At 40.3% G+C, this 19039-nt stretch overlaps 1 protein-coding gene across 1 annotated transcript in view; it reads left to right on the plus strand.

The window, feature by feature from the left end:
• Positions 1-19039, plus strand: part of LOC145393024 (CD109 antigen-like) — a 150721-nt gene that overhangs the window by 41417 nt on the left and 90265 nt on the right. Inside the window, exons 12-27 of the mRNA XM_080267348.1 lie at positions 473-586; positions 1996-2219; positions 2845-3075; positions 3668-3802; positions 4473-4635; positions 5527-5693; positions 7046-7189; positions 7715-7855; positions 9355-9494; positions 12154-12287; positions 12860-13098; positions 13937-14101; positions 15162-15355; positions 16470-16644; positions 17513-17618; positions 17914-17990. Of these exons, the coding sequence (XP_080123474.1) occupies positions 473-586; positions 1996-2219; positions 2845-3075; positions 3668-3802; positions 4473-4635; positions 5527-5693; positions 7046-7189; positions 7715-7855; positions 9355-9494; positions 12154-12287; positions 12860-13098; positions 13937-14101; positions 15162-15355; positions 16470-16644; positions 17513-17618; positions 17914-17990 (2549 nt within the window). The remainder of the gene's footprint in view (positions 1-472; positions 587-1995; positions 2220-2844; positions 3076-3667; positions 3803-4472; positions 4636-5526; positions 5694-7045; positions 7190-7714; positions 7856-9354; positions 9495-12153; positions 12288-12859; positions 13099-13936; positions 14102-15161; positions 15356-16469; positions 16645-17512; positions 17619-17913; positions 17991-19039) is intronic.

A 19039-nucleotide genomic window follows, 5' to 3' on the forward strand; every position in this document is an offset into this window, starting at 1 on the left:
TTTTCACTCATCTTAAATGTCAGGACCAACTTGCCTAGCCCCAGGCTCCTACACCCATCATGGGGCAACATAGGATTGGATGATGGATGGATGGATTATTTATTTTTTTTCCAGTAATATTTTGTTATATCCTCGTTATTATGAAACAAGACTCTGTGTATCAATACTGTATTTATACATTATTCTACCTAAATAATCCAAGATACTGCAGACTTCCCTTACTTTCACTCACTCACAGGGCACTTGCCCAGGCAAAACATTTTAACCTGATCCCCAGGCCATGAGTACCAATGAATGGCTGGATTAACACAGGCAGAAGGCAAGATGAAAAGCTGGTGATTATGTTGGACTCTTCAGTATCACTGTCAAGTGCAACTGCAGCTTCACTCCTTCATCTCATTCCTTACCCTAATTCCAACACTTTGTCATGTTATTTTATTCTCAAACTGTCTATCTTCTCTCCTCCCAAAAGATGCCCCTGAATGTGGTGTGGATCAAGCGAAGTGCCTGACTGGAGGTTGCTACTCCCGAATTGAGAGGTGCGATGGAGAGTACCAGTGTCCTGACCATTCCGATGAGGCTGGCTGTGAGTACCACCTACAGTATATTCAGGCAGTCCTCATTATAGATAACTCCCCCCCCCCTTTTTTTTTTTGCTTGTCCTTGTTACTAAGTCCATACTAAAATATATTTTTAAAATTGTGTGTTGACCTCTTCAGTCCAGGGATGTGTTTTATAGGTTATATTTTACCATCAGACAATTATGCTGTATTCTGTTTAGGAGAGATAATTCAGACTGGAGAGTTTATATATACAGTTACCTTTTCAGTACAGGAGGTATCCCCTAAATTGCATTACATCATCTGAAGGTAGCAAGAATAAGATAATACAATATGTCATTGGACTGAAGTAGTTGAAGTTTCATTGCCAGCTGTAGAGTTGATTTGTCAGTTTCCCCCAGTTTATAGTAGCCTACTGTAGCAGTTGTATGCAATGAACTGTGAGTTTTTAAAACTCATCCCTTACTTATGGTGAGGACTGCATGTACATTGTTATTGCAGAATGGAATAAGGCTCCATATTAGCTTGTACTGTTCTTTCATTTTTTCACCATTTACATTTTTTTTCTATCTATCTATCTATCTATCTATTTATTGCCAGACATCTCAGTCCTGCAAGGGGTGGGCACAGACAAATCACCTCCATGTTGCCCTGTCCCCCGCCATTTCACTGCCCTCCCCACACCTCACACACCCCTCATTCATATACCCTTCCACTCCGTCCCTCCATCTCATCCTCGGCCTCCCTCTCCCTCCCAACCCTTCACCTCGCTCGAATACAGTCCACTCTCCTAGTTAGTCTCTCACTCTTTATCCTCTCGACGTGGCCAAACCACCTCAGTGTATTTCTTCTAGTGCTTTCCGTCACATCCACATCACAATGTTTCTTTACTTCCTAATTTGTCAGTCTTTCTCTCCATGTAACTCCACATGTTCCTTTCAAATACTGTAGGCCAGCTCATTTCCACTGTTCTCACTCTTGATTTGTGTTCTTCCAACAAGGTCCAAGCTTCACTTCCATATGTGAGTTGGTTTCGCAATACTGTCATGCAGCGACTTTTTATTTTTTATTTTTTTTTAACTTCCATGTTCACGTCCCTATTTCTTATCACTGCTTTCAAAGAGCCAGCAACCTTTCTTCCTTGATGTACGCTTTCAAGCTCTTCATCCTCCAAACTTCCAACCTTACTCATCACACTACCCTTGTAACCATCAGACGGTGTAAGATTTTGAATTTTTTTTTTTTCCCCCCCAAAAGAAATACTGTAAAGAGAAAAATGAGTGACCCAAAATCCATTTGACTCCTTCATGCCTCCTCTTGACTTCTCATCACTTGCCTTCTGTCTCAGCTTTTTTCTTTTCCTCAGCTAATTTTGCTTCTTCATGTCTTCTCATAATATCTCATCACATGATCATTCTGTCTCATTTCTCCTCAGGTCCAGTGAACATTGACCCATTACGACAGTTCCGCCTTCACCGCCTGAGTCGCTTAAACCGGTTCTATGATGCTGGTGATGGGGACTGGGCTTGGCTGGATGTGCGGGGCCTGGGCACAGAGATACAGGTCTTCCCCATACCCAAGCGACCACAGACCTGGGTCGTGTCTATGTTCGCCGTGGGAAAGGAACTTGGACTAGGCATCCTGGAGGAGAAGATACAGGTGTTGTATATTTTGTGCACACTATGGAGACCTGATGATCTTGTTGGTTAAGGCACTCTAACAGGATATAGCCCATTAGAATTGACATGTAAGAGGTGGTCAAGGTTTACTGGTTTACAAAGCACATACGGTAGGTACCACTCAGAGGCAAGCAACTGGTCACTGTCACCTTAAATATCTGGACTAAGCAACCTAGCCCAAGGATCCTATGCTTCTGATAAAACAATAAAGGATTAGGTGATGGATAGATATTGCAGTACAGTATAGTACTGTATAGGCTCAGTGTAAAGTCATGTAATCTTAACTCCACTTGTGCCTACAGTACTGTATTGTTTCATTTCATTTATTGTATACAGTAATATTATCAGTGTGCACTGGTAATGATAAGGAAAGCACCAAAATTTGGTGGGGCGTGCTGCCAAGTTGGAAGGAGACAGGAAGAATCAGTTGATGAGGAAATGAATTTGTTACCTATTCTCTGTTGCCCTGTTCCTTCAGTTTGACCCCACACATAGATGGGGAGTAACGGAGGAAAAATTAGATGATAAGGAAGAAGGGAGACAGGAAGAATTTGATGGTGAGGAAGTGAATTTGTTACCTTTTCTCTGTTTTTCTGTTCTTTCAGTTTGATTCTGCTGGACCATTTATGTTGACTTTGGAGGGACCGAAGGTAGCTCGTCAGTGGGAGCAGGTGGGGCTTCGGGCATGCATCTTTAATTTCCACTTAAGCAAAGTTGGAGTTCTGGTGACACTCCCTGACTCCGCAGACTACCGCTCTGTCGTGGTGGAGGAGAACGGTGTTGTTACTTCATATGCGCCTAGGACTGCTGCTGGAGAACATCAGCACATTGTTTGGGTAAGCCCATAGGAGGATGGGCTCTCTTCTAGTCAAGTAGCATTAAAAAAAAAAAGTAGAGCTTGGTGTTGTTACTTCATACAAGTCCAGAAATGTCACTGAGGAGTATCAGCATGTTGTTAGGGTAGGGTTGTGGCAAGATAGGCTCTCTTCTAATTAAAAGTTGCCTGCTAATTCATGCATGGACTCGGTATATACACATTCTGAGTCCCCAGATCTCCACTTTGTCTTGGTAGTGTGGTTACATTATACCAGTCTAGGACTACCACTAAAGAGCATCAGCACATTGTCCGAGTAAGACCAAATGGAGACATACATCAGCCTGGAGATCCTAAACACCTTTGCCCTTATTTAGCCAGTTATTGTCTTAATTTTAAGCATAGTACTCCTATATTTGCCGCCTGCCCCATAATATTCTTAGTTCGGGTAGCCTGTCTTCAGGTCATGCTTTGTGTGTGTGTGTGTGTGTGGCAGAATAGGACATATTAATCACCTTAAAATATCAGGAACAGAAAAATGTTCAGTTTAGAATGGCTGTTTCTTCTTAAAATATATGACATTTTTTAGATTCTAATGAAGATTATTTTGTCAGCTTGATCCTGGCGAATCACGTGATGTCCACATCCCCATTGTGTTCACCAGGAAGGGGTCTGTGGAAGTGTCAGTGTATGGTTCTACAATGATGATGAAGGACATGGACACCATCACCATTGATGTTATACCAGAGGTCAGCTTGGTGTCTTACATTTCTTTTCAATATGTCATGAGACATTATGATATGAAAGTTGATAATGCTAAGGAATTGTCAGGGTATTGAGTTAGTTGGATGAATTATATGTAGAGGAGCACATGATAAGGGTTTGACACCCACATTTTAAAACTGATGGGTTTATGTGAAGTGCACAGCTGAGATTTTTTTTTTTCTCCTTTGTTTGCTTTAATGAGAATGTGCATATGGTTTTAGACCTGTGAGGTGGAACCAAGAGAGCAGTTTTAAAAAGAGGTTCTTATATTTCTACTGACATTGTGCAAAACAAAATTTGCATCATGAAAACCCACATTACAGGACTGACAACTGTATTGCCTGGCAGTGATGAATGGGGCAGAGCTATCATTGTACAGTACTTGCATAATGGTAGTTGATATCCTGTTAATGACAACAGGAGTAAATTTATCTCCCTTATGCTTATTCTATGATTTCAATACATAGTACAGTAACTTAGAGCTTTAAATACCTTTAAATTCCATAATTAAACCAGTAATGTTGTTTTGGGAACATTTTTTTCATTGTGTTTAATATAGCTTTGTATTATTCAGAAATGATAAATATCCACTTGGCATTAATAATGGATAAGTGTGGCTGTCAAAGATTATACTGTACCCTACTTTTACGACAGGGTGTGAGCATCGGGAAGCACACGTCGATTCTGTTGGATCTCAAGAACCGAGCACTGGTGTATGACTTTTTGGATATTGACCTTGACCAGTCTCCCATCATCCCCTATTCCCTCAAGCGCCGCTATATTTATGACACTCCCAGCGGACACATCTCCATTACTGGTAAGCCCTTTAGTTTCTTTTGCAGATATAGTAGACAGTTTGGGATCCCCTAACATCTTTAAGCTGGTGACTTATTTTATTAGTTTATTATTGTTGCTCTCAAACTATTACTGGCTATATTCAGTGTAGGGTGAGATATCTGATAATGACAGGGTCAATGAAGGCTTTACCTAACCCGTGCAGTCCATGCAGTCTTGGCTAAATTAAGTATAGTAAAATTGTCAGGACATAGCAAGAATAATAAAAAAGAAATGGTTCTCCACAGCTAACTGATGCCTCACCATTCCCATCAGTGATAGCTCCTGTTATGCTGGATATTTTTTTTTTTCATTTCATAGACTTTAGCTGTGGTCTCTAATCTCTCCCTTACTGACCCTATGCTACTGTCTTTTTTACTCCCTTCCTTGTTGCCTAATGGTCAAGTGTTTAGAAAACCCCTGTTGGATTGATGGCCTTGCTTAGGTTCAATCCCCAAAAGGTAACTGGAGGATTTTTTATCTCATAATGCCACCAAGGAAAGTAGATTAGGTACAGTATCCGCCTTTAAACGTACTGGACTAAGATAGCTTAGCCTCAGGCATCATCACCTTGAAGTTAGGAAAATAAGATTGGTTGTTACCATTTCCATTTACCTTATTACCATACTGCACACTGAATGTCCAGCAGTCTATACCAGCTCATGTCCTTGCATGGTTACCTCTCACCATAATCCCTTGAATCCATTTTTTTAAAGTACTGCCAGACTGTTTATCAACTAAGGAAACCATTTTTAGTGACAGGATTAGAAACAGTCTCCATTAACCCCTTTACAACACAACCTGATTTGCCTCCCTAAGTTGAAGAAAATCATTGGATAGAAGGGATTAACTTATGTTTGTGTGCATTTGCTAGGTGATGTGGTGGGCCCTGCTTTCCCTGAGATTCCAGTGGGGAGTGCCTCACTGCTTGGGCTGGAGGTGATGGGTGCTGAGACAGCTGCCTTTAATTTTGCAGCTAACCTTTGGACACTTCATTATCTCAGGCTTACCAACCAGATTGAGCCAGGTCTCACATTCAAGGTGAGAGTTTAAGTACTGTTGCACATATAATTTTGGTTTTTTCTGTAAAATTGGGGGTGCTTACCATCTATTTACTCAATAAAACACTACCTACAAGAGACTGTACACTGTAGGTGGTTTTTTCTAATGCACAGGATCATGTACCGTGACAAATGGTAACCATATACTGTTCTAGTAACCAGCAAATGGATGCATACTGGTCTTGTAGGTAATGTGCTCCAGTTGGATGTGGCCCATAAGGATTTAAATTCAAAAACTGGTTGAGGTTTATTGCCTACATAATGCCACTCAAGGGAGAGACTGGTCACTTTTGCCTTAAAATTCTGGAGTAAATAGCTTAACCCCTGGGTTTTTATGCTCCTGATGGGGCAGTAAAGAATTAGATGATAGATACTTGGATGGATCTATATATTTTCAGAAAAATTTATATACTATATATATATATATATATATATATATATATATATATATATATATATATATATGTGTGTGTGTGTGTGTGTGTGTGTGTGTGTGTGTGTGTGTGTGTGTGTGTGTGTGAAATTCTGTTGTGAAGTTGGGCTGACTTCTCTTTCCTGGTGCTGTTTGTTAGCTATGTATTAGTAAGAAATCTTCCATTTGTTTTGGCCATGTGGTGTTCATATAATATAACTATTATCCTGACATTATTCCCACTAAGAAATGAGGTGGGTAGGCCCAAGAACGAGGAATGGTTATGCCGTCAGTAGAGTGCCTATTGAAGTGGGTCACACATCATTTCACTCATCATTCAAGATTTCTGAGTTCATTGACTTACCTCTCAGACTCTCCTCATATACCTATCTGTGTCTCTATCTGTCTGTATTTATCTGTGTCTATCAGTCCATCTGTAGCCAGATGTTGTAAGCTTATAGGGTTGGCCACAAGCAAATTGGATTGCCTCCATGTCACCCTGTCCTACACCTTCAGACTGCCCTCCCTCCAAGTTACACCACCCTCATTTATATACTTCTTTTCATCCCTTCATTTTATCCTTGCTCTCCTTCTTCCCTTTCACCTCACTCATATGCATCTCATCTAGTTAGCCTAGTCTCATGATTCTCCATTCATTGTAAGTGTGCTTAATTGTCTTCTCAGCTCACAACCAATCCATCAGCTGCCAAGTTAAAAGAGAGATGCAGTACTCGTCATACTCATCTCTTACATGCAGTGTTAATCACATTATTTTAATATTTTTGGTGCATTAGGTTTCTCTTGGCCATAATGAAACTGCCTTACTGTAGTTAATAGGAAATGCAGAATAGGTAATTCTTAGCCAAAAAGGTTAAGAATGACTGTATAGTACAGTACTTGTATTATAATTTCTCCTGCAGGTGCTGTCAGCAGTGAATGTACAATATGCAGCTCTGGTACGCTATCAGGATGAGACTGGAGCCTTCAGAATGTGGCCAGAATCTGAACCCAGTGTGTGGCTCACTGCATATTCGTTGAGGACACTCTGGCTTGCCACCTTTCAGGTTTGATGCCTTTCTGCCTATGTTTTATGAACCACAAAAGAAGTTTGGTTCTTTATGGGATGAAAAAATTGTGCTTATGTGTGTTTCTTATCAACATTATTCTGTCCCCAGGAACTTTACTTTGTACAGTGCCACCAGCCTAGCTTTGCCAACAAACTATATTCAAATGACAATTCCTTTTGATCCCACTATTTGCCTGGTTGTGGTGAAACATGGCATCATAATTACTCATCCAAATGAGTGTCTCTATTCTCTGGCCTTGCAAAAACATCTTTGTTTAATTATCATTTTTAGGTATTTTGTTACTTTTTTCTGTCTCAGAATCTGTTAAAGTATGGTAATCAATTTCAGTATGATGTTGCATATGTATTTGTTCATGATGTTTAGTCATAATGTACAGTATACTCAGGTGAAATTTAAGAAGATTTAAATTTACTTCTGTTTTATGGAGAGACCGACCTTCCCTCTGCCTGCCTTGGAAGCTTGCCTGTAGCCTGTGTATTAATCCATTATTTCATTGTCCAGGACTGGGAGAACCTGATCTACATCGACCCATTGGTAATCAATAATGCCACCACCTGGCTTCTGCAATACCAAAACAACCTGGGTGCATTCACGGAGACTCCAAACTACACTCACCCTCTTGACTCCAAGGCTAATCCCACGGTTAGTCTGCATATGCTTGTGTGTGCTGTGTCTTATGCAAGTAGTAGATACCAGACATGCACAGTATTGTCATCTGTACTTTTAGATAAAGGGTTAAAAGGATCTCCACACTTTTTCCCATAATTTGTGCCCTTTATTATTTTTCAGGTTACCAAATGTTGACTTAATACAGCTTGGACAATCCCATTCAGATCTGTCTTACTATATGCAGATTCCAAAATCCATGTCACCTTGTCATATGCTGTCAGACTGCTCTTCCACCAAGTCACCCCAACCATTTACTGTACTTAGCAAATAAAAGGGGTAATAATGTCCATATATAATATACATCCTAATTGCTGTCCAATTTATTTAGAAGTTTCTGGAACCAGGTCAAAAAAGAAGCCAGGGAATTTGATCCCCCACACCACCATTTCCAAACTGAACCATAATGTTGTTACCAAACTATTTCTTGGAGCTTCCCTCTGGTGAATATCATCTGGGGCAAGCAAACTAATCATCAGGTGCATCTGTTTTGAAAAGTGCCATAGAGCCTGGTGGTTTAATGGTTGCAATGCCCCATTGGGAGTTCAGGTCTTGCATAGATTTGATCCCCAAGAGTTAAGTAAATTTTTTCATTTATATAATACCACCAGAGGGATTTGGCAGGTCATTTATCCTTAAATATACTGTACTTCACTATTGTAGCCAAGAGTTGTGCTACACTTTCAAGGGGGTAAAATGGAATTGACTATAAATTACCATGACAGAGCCAAAGGTTCTGTCACAAAAAAAAAATTTCACTGCATGCATAGTTCTCTTACTAGATTAATTTGGAAAGTCATAAGAGAGGGAGAGACAAAAAATATTAGTTATGGAAAGTGGATGATGATGGTGATGTTTATGGTGATGATAATGATGATGATTATTATGTATGATGCAAACAGTTTCCTCCTATCATGGAAACAAGAGGAGAATAATTTACTTTTGCCATTTCCATACGTACATCAGTTTACCGTGCCCCTTGAATTCAGTACTACTCTATACTGTATTCCTGCTATCTCCAGTTGATGTTAATAATCATAGGAGGGACTTTATGATTTGGAGGGGGTAGATGTAGCCACCTCTAACCCTTTTGCTAATGGAGGTCCTTCCCGACTTGAACAAATTCATCAAATGGGAGCCTGAGTAAAATGAAGACAAACAGTGCCCCTATGGAAACAAGAAGAGGTTGGTACTCTTCTTGATATTTCCAGTCTTGCTTTAGCTTACCAGTCTCTTAACCCCTTCACTCCAATTCTTGTTTTCTGGCTGATGGACTGTCAATTATATACAACTTAGGAAAGACCTCTAGTAATGAAGGGATTATTGAAGACTTTATCTAACCCCTAGAGTTGGTCAATTTCTCCTGGACTGAATAAAATTATCAGAAGGTGGGAATAATAAAATGAAAATGACATCACCTGGATTGAAGGGGCTAAACTGGTCCTTTGTATACTGATATTTTCTTTCTACCTCAGCCCGCCAGTTTGCTGGCCCGTGACGGATACAAGAATGTGTCATTAACAGCCCAGGTGGTGTTTACACTGGCTCAGATTCTACCAGGCTTGTATGGGGACACACGTAGCAAGGCCAGCATTGCAAAGGCCAACGCCGTCAAGTAGGTCTGCACACATTTCTCATGCCTCTTGCTGGATGTAAATAAGAGACATTATTGTGGCTTTGGAGATCTCAGCATCTCTTCCTGAGTAATTTATTATGCACATTACACCTCAATATCGTCTTTTGTATTACTGATGTGAACTGTATTGATACTGTATTAAGAATATAAATAACATATAAGAGAATGTTAAGGCAGAAGAGGTAAAATACACCAATAAGGATGAAGCACTACATAGTCTCCCATGCCACCTACAGTATTGCTGTAAGTCTTTCATGGGATCTAATGCAGTTCTCACTGAACAAGCTTTTGCTAAATATGTGTAATAGAGCTTGGACTTCACTCCTTGGAGTTTAACCAGTAGATTTTTCTCACTGCCTTTGTTCAGTGGGACACCCATAAGGAAAAGATTATCCCTGCCAGCACCACTTGCATTTTGTGGTGGTCTTGGTGACCCATCTATCTATCTATCTATCTATTGCCAGACGCCTCAATCCTGTTTGGGGTGGCCACAAACAAATCGCCTCCAAGTCGCCCTGTCCCCCGCCATTTCACTGCCCTGCTCGCAACTCACACCCCCCTCTCTCATATACCTCTCCACCCCATCCCTCCATCTCATCCTCGGCCTCCCCCTCCCTCTTCCCCCCTCCACCTCACTCACATACACTCTCTTCGTCAGTCTTTCACCCTCCATCCTCTCCACATGGCCAAACCACCTCAGTGTGTTCCTCATAACGCTTCCTATCACATCCACATCAACACCACAACGCTCCTTTATATCCTCATTTGTCAGCCTGTCTCTCCACGTGACTCCACAGGCTCCTCTTAAATAACTCATTTCCACTGCTCTCACTCTTGACTTGTGTCCTTCCAACAATGTCCAAGCTTCACTTCCGTACGTTAGAAGTGGTATCACAATACTGTCATGTAGTAACTTTTTCACTTCCATGCTCACTTCCCTGTTTCTTATCACTGCTTTCAAAGAACCAGCAACCTTTCTTCCCTGCTGTACCCTTTCAAGCACTTCACCCTCCAAACCTCCATCCTTACTCATCACACTACCCAAGTACTTAAACGTACTCACATTTTCCAATTCCTCACTATCCAACCTCGCTGTACATTCACTAACTTCACCTCTCTCAAAGACCATCACTTTACTCTTCCCTACATTCACCTTTAGATTCCGTTTCTTACACACTCTCTCAAACTCATCCACCAAGCCTTGCAGCTCCCCTTCGTCTTCACTCAACAACACGGTATCATCTGCAAACAACAGTACAGGGAGTTTCCAAACACTATCCTCTCTCACCAAGGCCACTCCAACATCCACTACCCTACCTTGTACCTCTTTTATTACCCCATCCATGTACAGATTGAACAACCAAGGAGACATGACACATCCCTGTTTCAAACCAACTTTCAAAGAGAAAAATTCACTTAGTTCACCATCCACACGCACTGCAGCCTTCGCACCATTGTACATACTCTTCACAGCATTCAACAACTTCCTATCTACTCCATATATTCTTAACACTTTCCACAACCCATTTTAAGCTTAGATAGGCTGAGAATGTGGTAAGGCCATATATTCAGGGGAGTTTAGCTTGTGACTAGCATGACCAAGGACTTGAAGTGGGATGAGGGATGCAACAGAACAGAAAACAAAATGAATCTGTGCTAATACAGTAGTTAACTGATATGGATAGTTGTTTATCTTGGAAATTGTCCAGGGCTCCTTTATAAACAGTTTCTTGTAACCCAGGAAACCATTTACTTTCTTGGATGGTAACCATATAGCCAGCAAACAGACACCTGTTGGCATAGTGGGTTATGGCACTCCCACTGGATGTGGCCAGTGAGGATTCCAATCCAAGAAATGGCTGGGCATTATTGCTAAAGTGTCCAGATCAAGTTGATTACCCTTGGACCTTTATGTTACTGAGAGGATAATAAAGGATTGGTTGACGATAATGATTATAACAAGTACAGGGTATTTATTGTGGATCTCAGGATAGCAAGATGGTGTACTGTAAGAGGGAGTGGTGGGCTACCTTAACTCAAGTTGATTACCCTTGGACCTTTATGTTACTTATAGGATAATAAAGGATTGGTTGACGATGATGATTATAACAAGTACAGGGTATTTATTGTGGATCTCAGGATAGCAGGATGGTGTACTGTAAGAGGGAGTGGTGGGCTACCTTAACTCAAGTTGATTACCCTTGGACCTTTATGTTACTGATAGGATAATAAAGGATTGGTTGACGATGATGATTATAACAAGTACAGGGTATTTATTATGGATCTCAGGATAACAAAATGGTGTACTGTAAGAGGGAGTGGTGGGCTACCTTAACTTGGAGATGGTCTCAACTCCAGCATCACTTTCCAACACAGTCTCATGTAGATTTGGCAGAACTTCTTTGGCAGTTTATACAATAATGTAATTTCTAAGTACAATGAAGTTTCAGTATTTGTATCATTGACACTAGTTGTTTTGAGACAGTTCTTTCACTAGCTTATTTGCTTGGAGTGATAGTTACCAGTGGTGCAAGTGCTCCCTCAATCTCCTAGTACAGTATAGGGAAAGTTGGTCATACTAAAACCTCTTTATTTAGGGTACAAAACTGTGAATACTTACCAGCACCTGCATTTGCAGCTACTTGGAACGTGAACTGGACACTCTTACTGACCCATATGATGTGGCATTGGTGGCTTGGGCACTCACCAAGTCAGATTCAGGCAAGAAGGAGGCTGCCTTCAGCAAACTTGACAAAATGAAAAGGAAAATAGGTGAGACAAAAACAATCTAGTGTATTCCTGTAATTATAACATAGATTAACTTCTGTGGGCATGAGAGTTCATCTTCATCCTTTCCTTGCATTGTCTTGTGTTGTTTTTTTCGTTCACAGTATTCTTGTATTTATTTTAGAAACTTGTCGCCAAATTGTAGCATACTTTACTGAAGGTTTGCCACGTCCACGGAAAATTAATTGCACTTTAATTAGTCCTAAGTTTTTCCTTACTTATTGCAAACTTATACTTCCATTAAAGGAATTTGATTATTACAGTGTTCTTGTGATTGGCAGTATGGTTGGCTCTTTGATCACATTAGTAGGAGACCTGTAGCATATTGCCACTTTTTTTTTTGCCAGCTTTTAATATAGGGGTACTCTGCACATCTGGAAGGTGGAAAGAAAATTGTCCTAGAGGCTGTGAAATTCAGCAGTTATGTGTGAGGTCAGCCAGAAGCCATTTTTTTTTTTCTCCCATGCACTGACTCAATAGCCCACCTACAGTACTTCACTTCTTGGTAATGTCCACCACAAGTCATTAAATAAACTCCTTCTTCTACTCATCCACAGGCAATAAGATCTACTGGTCAAGGGAGCCTGTGGAACTCAACAAAATTGTGCATGAGGACAGTCAGAAGCCTTTCATCAAACCTAAAGATGATCAGAAGTGGGATGCACATGCCGTAGAGACAACAGCCTATGCCCTGCTTGTTTATGTAGCCAGGGAAGGAATTGGCATCATCCAGGAGAACATTGTTAGGTTCCTTGCTGTCATGAGGGAGCTTGATGGTGGACTTATTTCAACCTTGGTATGTGATATTTTACAAGTACCTTTCTGTCTTAGTTTTATTCTTCTCTCATTCAGTCTGATGATGATGTTTTTACCTTAATTTACAGGATAATTTTTTATAACACAGATGGTGAAGAGGTTTATTTAAGACTACATCCAACCTATCTTATTCAAAAGTCTGCTGAAGCTTGAAAGATTAACAGATCATGCTCTTCATTGTTCCCATTAATTCCAGATGGATCCTAATGATAACAGTGCAGTTTTCAGAGGAATTTCTGTTAATCCATTGGACAAATGAGTCTCATGAATCTACAGTAATTTCTGGTACTAGAGTATGTATCATCTTCAATTGCCTTACCATGTCTTTAGTCTCTCATGACTTATAGGTTCTTCTTTATGTTAATATTGTTGCTTAACCCCAGTCTGTCTGGGTGAGCAAACCTGATGACTACAAGTAAGCAGCTGCTTCTGTTGAGCTGTCCTTCAGATACAGTTTAGTTCTGTACATAAACCATGAAACCAGTGCCCCTTTTTGGTAAACAGTGCCTCACCGGGGTTGAACCAGTGTCTTTCCCCATGGCATGATACAGGGAAAAATGAAGAGGTTTGGTCTCTGAATGGATGTCACAGCTTCCTTGGTCCTTTGAATTGCTATACCCTATTTGTCCTTACATTCCCAGCTCTCATCCTCTCATAACTTTTATATTTTCTTTATTGTTTAACTACTATAGCATGTTTATTAACTTATTCCTTGTTCTTTGCCTCTCACAATTTAAAAGGTACATTTTCTTTATTGTAATGTGATGTGTATCTCTAGACTTTTCCTTCTGGTTATGCCTGTTTCTCATTAATTTTAGGACAGTGTGGCTGCCATGGAGGCCTTAGTAGAGTATAGTTATCGGGCTCGCCTGCGTGATGTGACTGATATGCGCATCACACTTGAACACTCAGCCAACCCTAACTTCACCATCGATGTCCATATCGACAGCACACAGGACTTGGCCGCCCTCAGATCTTTTGATGTGAGTAGGTTTTTGAGAAGAAAGTGCATGGAATATCTGTTCATCTGTCAAGCTATCTATCTGTCTGTTGGTTTTTCTACCTGGCTATCTATAACCAGATATCCAAATCCCAAAGAGGGTAGCCATGAACATATTGTCCTTGTATCACCCTATCCTCTGCCATCAGGCTACATTCCCTCCAACTCACACAATCCTCATTCAGATACCTCACCACACCATTGCTCCACTGCATGTTGGTATCCCTCTCTCCTCTCATCTCATCCACTGTGCTCACATAGACTTTCGTAGTATCCAGTAGTAATAAATGATGCTTTATATGAACCCACAAAATTTAGGAAGGAGTTACATTATGAGCCAAATGGTGTCCTGTACACCAGGAAACCTTTTACTATGCTGGGTTGTAACCATATAACCAAATTATGGTGCCTGGTGGTTTGGTGGGTAATTAAGGCACTCCATTCAGATTAAGCCTGGGAGGGTTTTTATCCAAGGGGTGGTTCGGGTTTAATAATGCCACATAGGGATGAATAAGGCTGGTCACTCTCATCTTAAATGTCAGGGCCACCTTGCTTAGCCCCGGGCTCCTATGCTACTCATGGGGCAACACAGGATTGAATGATGAATGAAAATGATGCTTGTTACATTATACAGTATAGTACATGTACTGTACTTTACACTTGGCTCCAGGTGTTTGAGGATTCAAGGTGTTTGAAGTTTAGTTTTGCACATGCTGGAATTAAAGAGCAACATATTGCACTGTGAGGAAGACTCTAGTACAAATCCACTCACTGAATATATCAGAAAATTGCAAGTTCACTCTTCAAAAAGATCAAATAATTGCCACAGGTTCCAACCCCTTGTGGATCTGCTTTGTTTTGTACAGTACTTTGATTGTTGTGACCCTAAAATGTTGTACTATACTGTCATTCCCTTTTTTTCATGTAATATAGATTTACTGGACAAAGTACTAGTAAAACAATTACCCACAAAAAAATGCATGGGTGAGATTGCTATGTCTGTAGCTCATCTTAATGCTATATTTTTATTCCATCAATAACAGATTGACCAAGTGTGGGGTCATGTTAGTGTGATAGGCCATGGATCAGGGCAAGCATTGGTGCAACTGGATTACAGCTATGGAGTGGACTATATTACCCAGATTGACTACCCGCCAGTTGATTCCTTCCACTTCACTGTCAAGCAACAGTTCCAAGGCCGAAACAACTCTCACCTCAGTATCACCACATGTCAGAGGTGAGTGGAGTGGGAGGATGAAATGGTACAGTAACACTCAGACCCACAATACACTCATCAAGACATAACAGCCTGAGGCTCCTATTTCTGTAATTTTTGAGTAGATGATAGCCTACTTCCCTTGATGACATAACATTTAGAAACCTTCTGGATCTTGGTGATCAAACTTACGCATACATCAGAGCTGTCATTTTTATATGGGTTTTCAAGATGGAGGTGCCAGCCAGCCAGTCACTTGATACACTGCTACCTTCAGTTGACTCATCACTGAGTGACAAGCCAAATGATTTTCTCTAACCTGAGAAACGATTTACTGTAATACTGTATGTGGAATGGTAGCCATATATTCATTAAGTAGATGCCTGTTTTTCTGTTGAATTAAGGCACTTCAGCTTGAATGTGGCCCATGAGTGTCTAAATCCAAGGGACAAACAACTGGTCACTCTCCCCTTCAGTGTTCTGGACTGTGTAGCCTAATCATGGATCCTGCACTCATAATGGGTCAATAAAGGATTGGTTAATGCATGGATAGACCACCAGGTGCCATCATTTGCCATCCATTCACCTATCATTTGATCCTTTTTGCCCCACCAGGAACATAAAGGCCCAGGGCTGTGCTACTTAGTCATGACATTTGAGGCAAGAATGATGAGTCTCACCCAACCATGAGTGGTATTATATGAGCAACAGAGTGTCTATACCCACTAAACCACCAGACAGACATCATTTGGTTTTATGGTTACCATCAAGCATAGTACATGGTTTCCTGGTATTCAAGAAACCATTTGTCTTTTCACTCATCTCCTGAAGGCAGCACTTCAGTGAGTGAGTAAATGATGGGCCATCATTTGCAATACTGACTGTACCCTGTAAATGAGGAAGGGAAAGCTGGAGGGCAGGTTGTTCGTGATGTAAAATATTTCAGTTTGGCAGGCACTAGGGAGAGAATTTTTTATTCTTGTACTTTATTTTTTGTATGATTGTATAAGTGGATGAAAAAGATACAACATAATATTCAAGAAAGTAGTGAGTTGTTATATATAAAATAATTATTAAGAAAGAAATACTGGAAAGCCTCCTAAGCTGACAAGAATATGACCCTTATTGTACTCAGCTGGACATACTTGGAGGAAGCACCAACGAGTGGAGTAGCTGTGGTTGAGGTTCACTTACCCTCGGGTTATTACATCATGCAGGACGCCCTCATAGACCTCGTCAACTCTCGCACTGTTAGGAACCTTCGCTGGGCGCTCAGGACAGATACGCAAGTCAAATTCTTCTTCAATCATGTGAGTACCATTAGATTCAATTTGCTGTTATTGTGACCCTGGGTTAATCTGGACATACCCTAGTGGACTGCAGGCTGAATTTTTCTATACAACTTGTTCTGTAAATTGGGCAGACACTGGCAAGTCAGGGAACAATGTACGTTTACAAGTTTTTCTGTAAATTTACTGTTGTCGTAGTAGAAAGAAAGTTTTAAAAAGGCATTTCATAATGAGGAACTTGTATATTTGAAATTACCCTTTAACTCTCCCTTTGTTTCTTCACATGATTCATGTGTAACAGGTGATGTATTTTACAGCATATTTTATTATGAATACTGAACTGTGCATCATATACTGTTCTTGAACTAACTAAGATTTTGCTGGTCAAGGGCAGCCAGAATAAACAATGCTGTTGTGTAAGGCAAACAATCTTTCTTTTTGTATGATACTGAGTTCCTATGTAATATTCAGTTTGGATGTAAGGGGTTCAGCTGATAACTTTCATAGATGAAGGTGCAAGCCATACTGAACTTCTTATAGCATCCTCACTGCAAGAACACATTTATTATTTTGTTCTGGTTACAAAAGAAGCAATTTTATCCATCTAAAGAAGGACCACAGTGAATGAAGGGATTGAACAAAATTTGTGTTAACTTCTTCACTATGACAAGGATTTTTCTGTCATTTGTGTTACTAACAACCTGTTTTATTTATCATCTCTGGATGGCATTCTTATACTGAAGAGGCTAAATGGCTTTTCATGTTGTCATAGTATGGATTGAAAGAAATAAGAGTTTTCAAAAGTCCAAATGATGATGATGATGATGATGATGATGTTCACAGTGTTGATCATGATGATGATGATGATGATAATGATTTCCCTATTCAGCTGGATGAAAAAGAAACATGCTTAACCTACGAAGTCGAACGATGGCATCCGGTGGCCAATCATTCTCGCTACAACATGGCCCGAGTGTATGACCTCTACCAGCCAGGTGAGTTAGGCATTATAGTGGCCTTGTTCTAACCTAAGGAAGATCTCTAACCTGTTTCAGCTCATTTGATATCTGATGTAGTGAGATTGGAGGGCTGATTTGACTAGTAACCAAGGAGCACATTTCTTTTGCATAACTAAAGCTCATTGAAATCATGCAACCATAACATGATGATGGTAATGATGATGAAATGCAGAACCATATGACAAAACCTAAAGTTTAAGAGTTGCTTTTTGAGGTTTAGAGGTGCATGTGATAGGCCTCATGTAACTCTGGCTTTCCCTGGTGTTGACAGAACGCTTCAACATGACCATGTGGGAGATATATCCGCTGTATGACTTGGACGTGTGTGAAGTTTGTGGTTCATACCAGGTGAGTACTGACCTGTGACTTCTTTGCTGTCACTGTTATTGTACTCATGGTAAACAAACTATCATGTGAATTATGTACTGTATAAAACGGTATGACACCATGAATGAAGAATGCATTCATGGTAAGTTGCGTACTATGGTGAAAGTTGCATGAAGCATTACAAAAAGCACTGGACAGCCTTATGCAATACTTTTAGTTACCATGTGTACAACTATGGACAAAAATATCTCCCAACTTTTCAGTGCAACAGCTATGAAAATCTTACACAGTATTCTGAGAAGTTTATACCAAACATCACATTATAGTACTGTGTTTAAAGGATGATTGTTCACTGTTATGTTCATTATTGTGATGAAGTTGATCGATATTTGTGTTCATCACTGTACAGTCATGGACAAAAATTCATCTCTTTCCACACCTCTTCTTCTCACTTTCCTCGGCTAAAAATGTTCTTCAGCTGAGAGAGGCTTGGTATGTTTCTCTGCCCATAGATTATTCCCTTTGAGGACATGCATCAGGGAGGAAAGTGAATCATGCTGTAAACAGACACAGTGGATTAGGTGAACTTTTGTCCCAGACTGTTCTCATCTTAACTTTTGCACTTTCTCTTTGGGGGTGAAATTGTTGCATTCTGTTAGGTAATGTGCGTCATCATATTCAGTCAAGGTAAGTGCAAATTTTCTGTTCTGTTTTTATATGGAAGTGAGACTTTTATATGACGTGAGTATGGGAAGTCTGTAGTATGCTCATTGAAAATTAATCTGTTGAGAAGTAACTTGTAAATACTGTTAGAATGAATAGACAGAAAATGAAGTTGTCATACTGTATACTGTCTGTATATTGTTCGGAAAAGATGCAAAATAGACCAAGATTTTGTCGGTGGCTAGAAAGGAGTGTGCTTGGATGATGTGGCCTCAGAGATTGAATGCATGTGACAGGGGTGCTTGTTGTTATTGTTGTGGCCCCAGGTTCATCTGGACGTGAACTTTGTGGACTTCAGAAAACAAGGAGGAGGAGGAGGAGAGGGAGGAGGAGGAGTTTACTGTAGA

This window comes from Coenobita brevimanus, chromosome 23 (genome assembly GCF_032717465.1).
Source record: "Coenobita brevimanus isolate Jiangsu-jjx chromosome 23, ASM3271746v2, whole genome shotgun sequence".
In the NCBI taxonomy this organism is placed as follows: domain Eukaryota; kingdom Metazoa; phylum Arthropoda; class Malacostraca; order Decapoda; family Coenobitidae; genus Coenobita; species Coenobita brevimanus.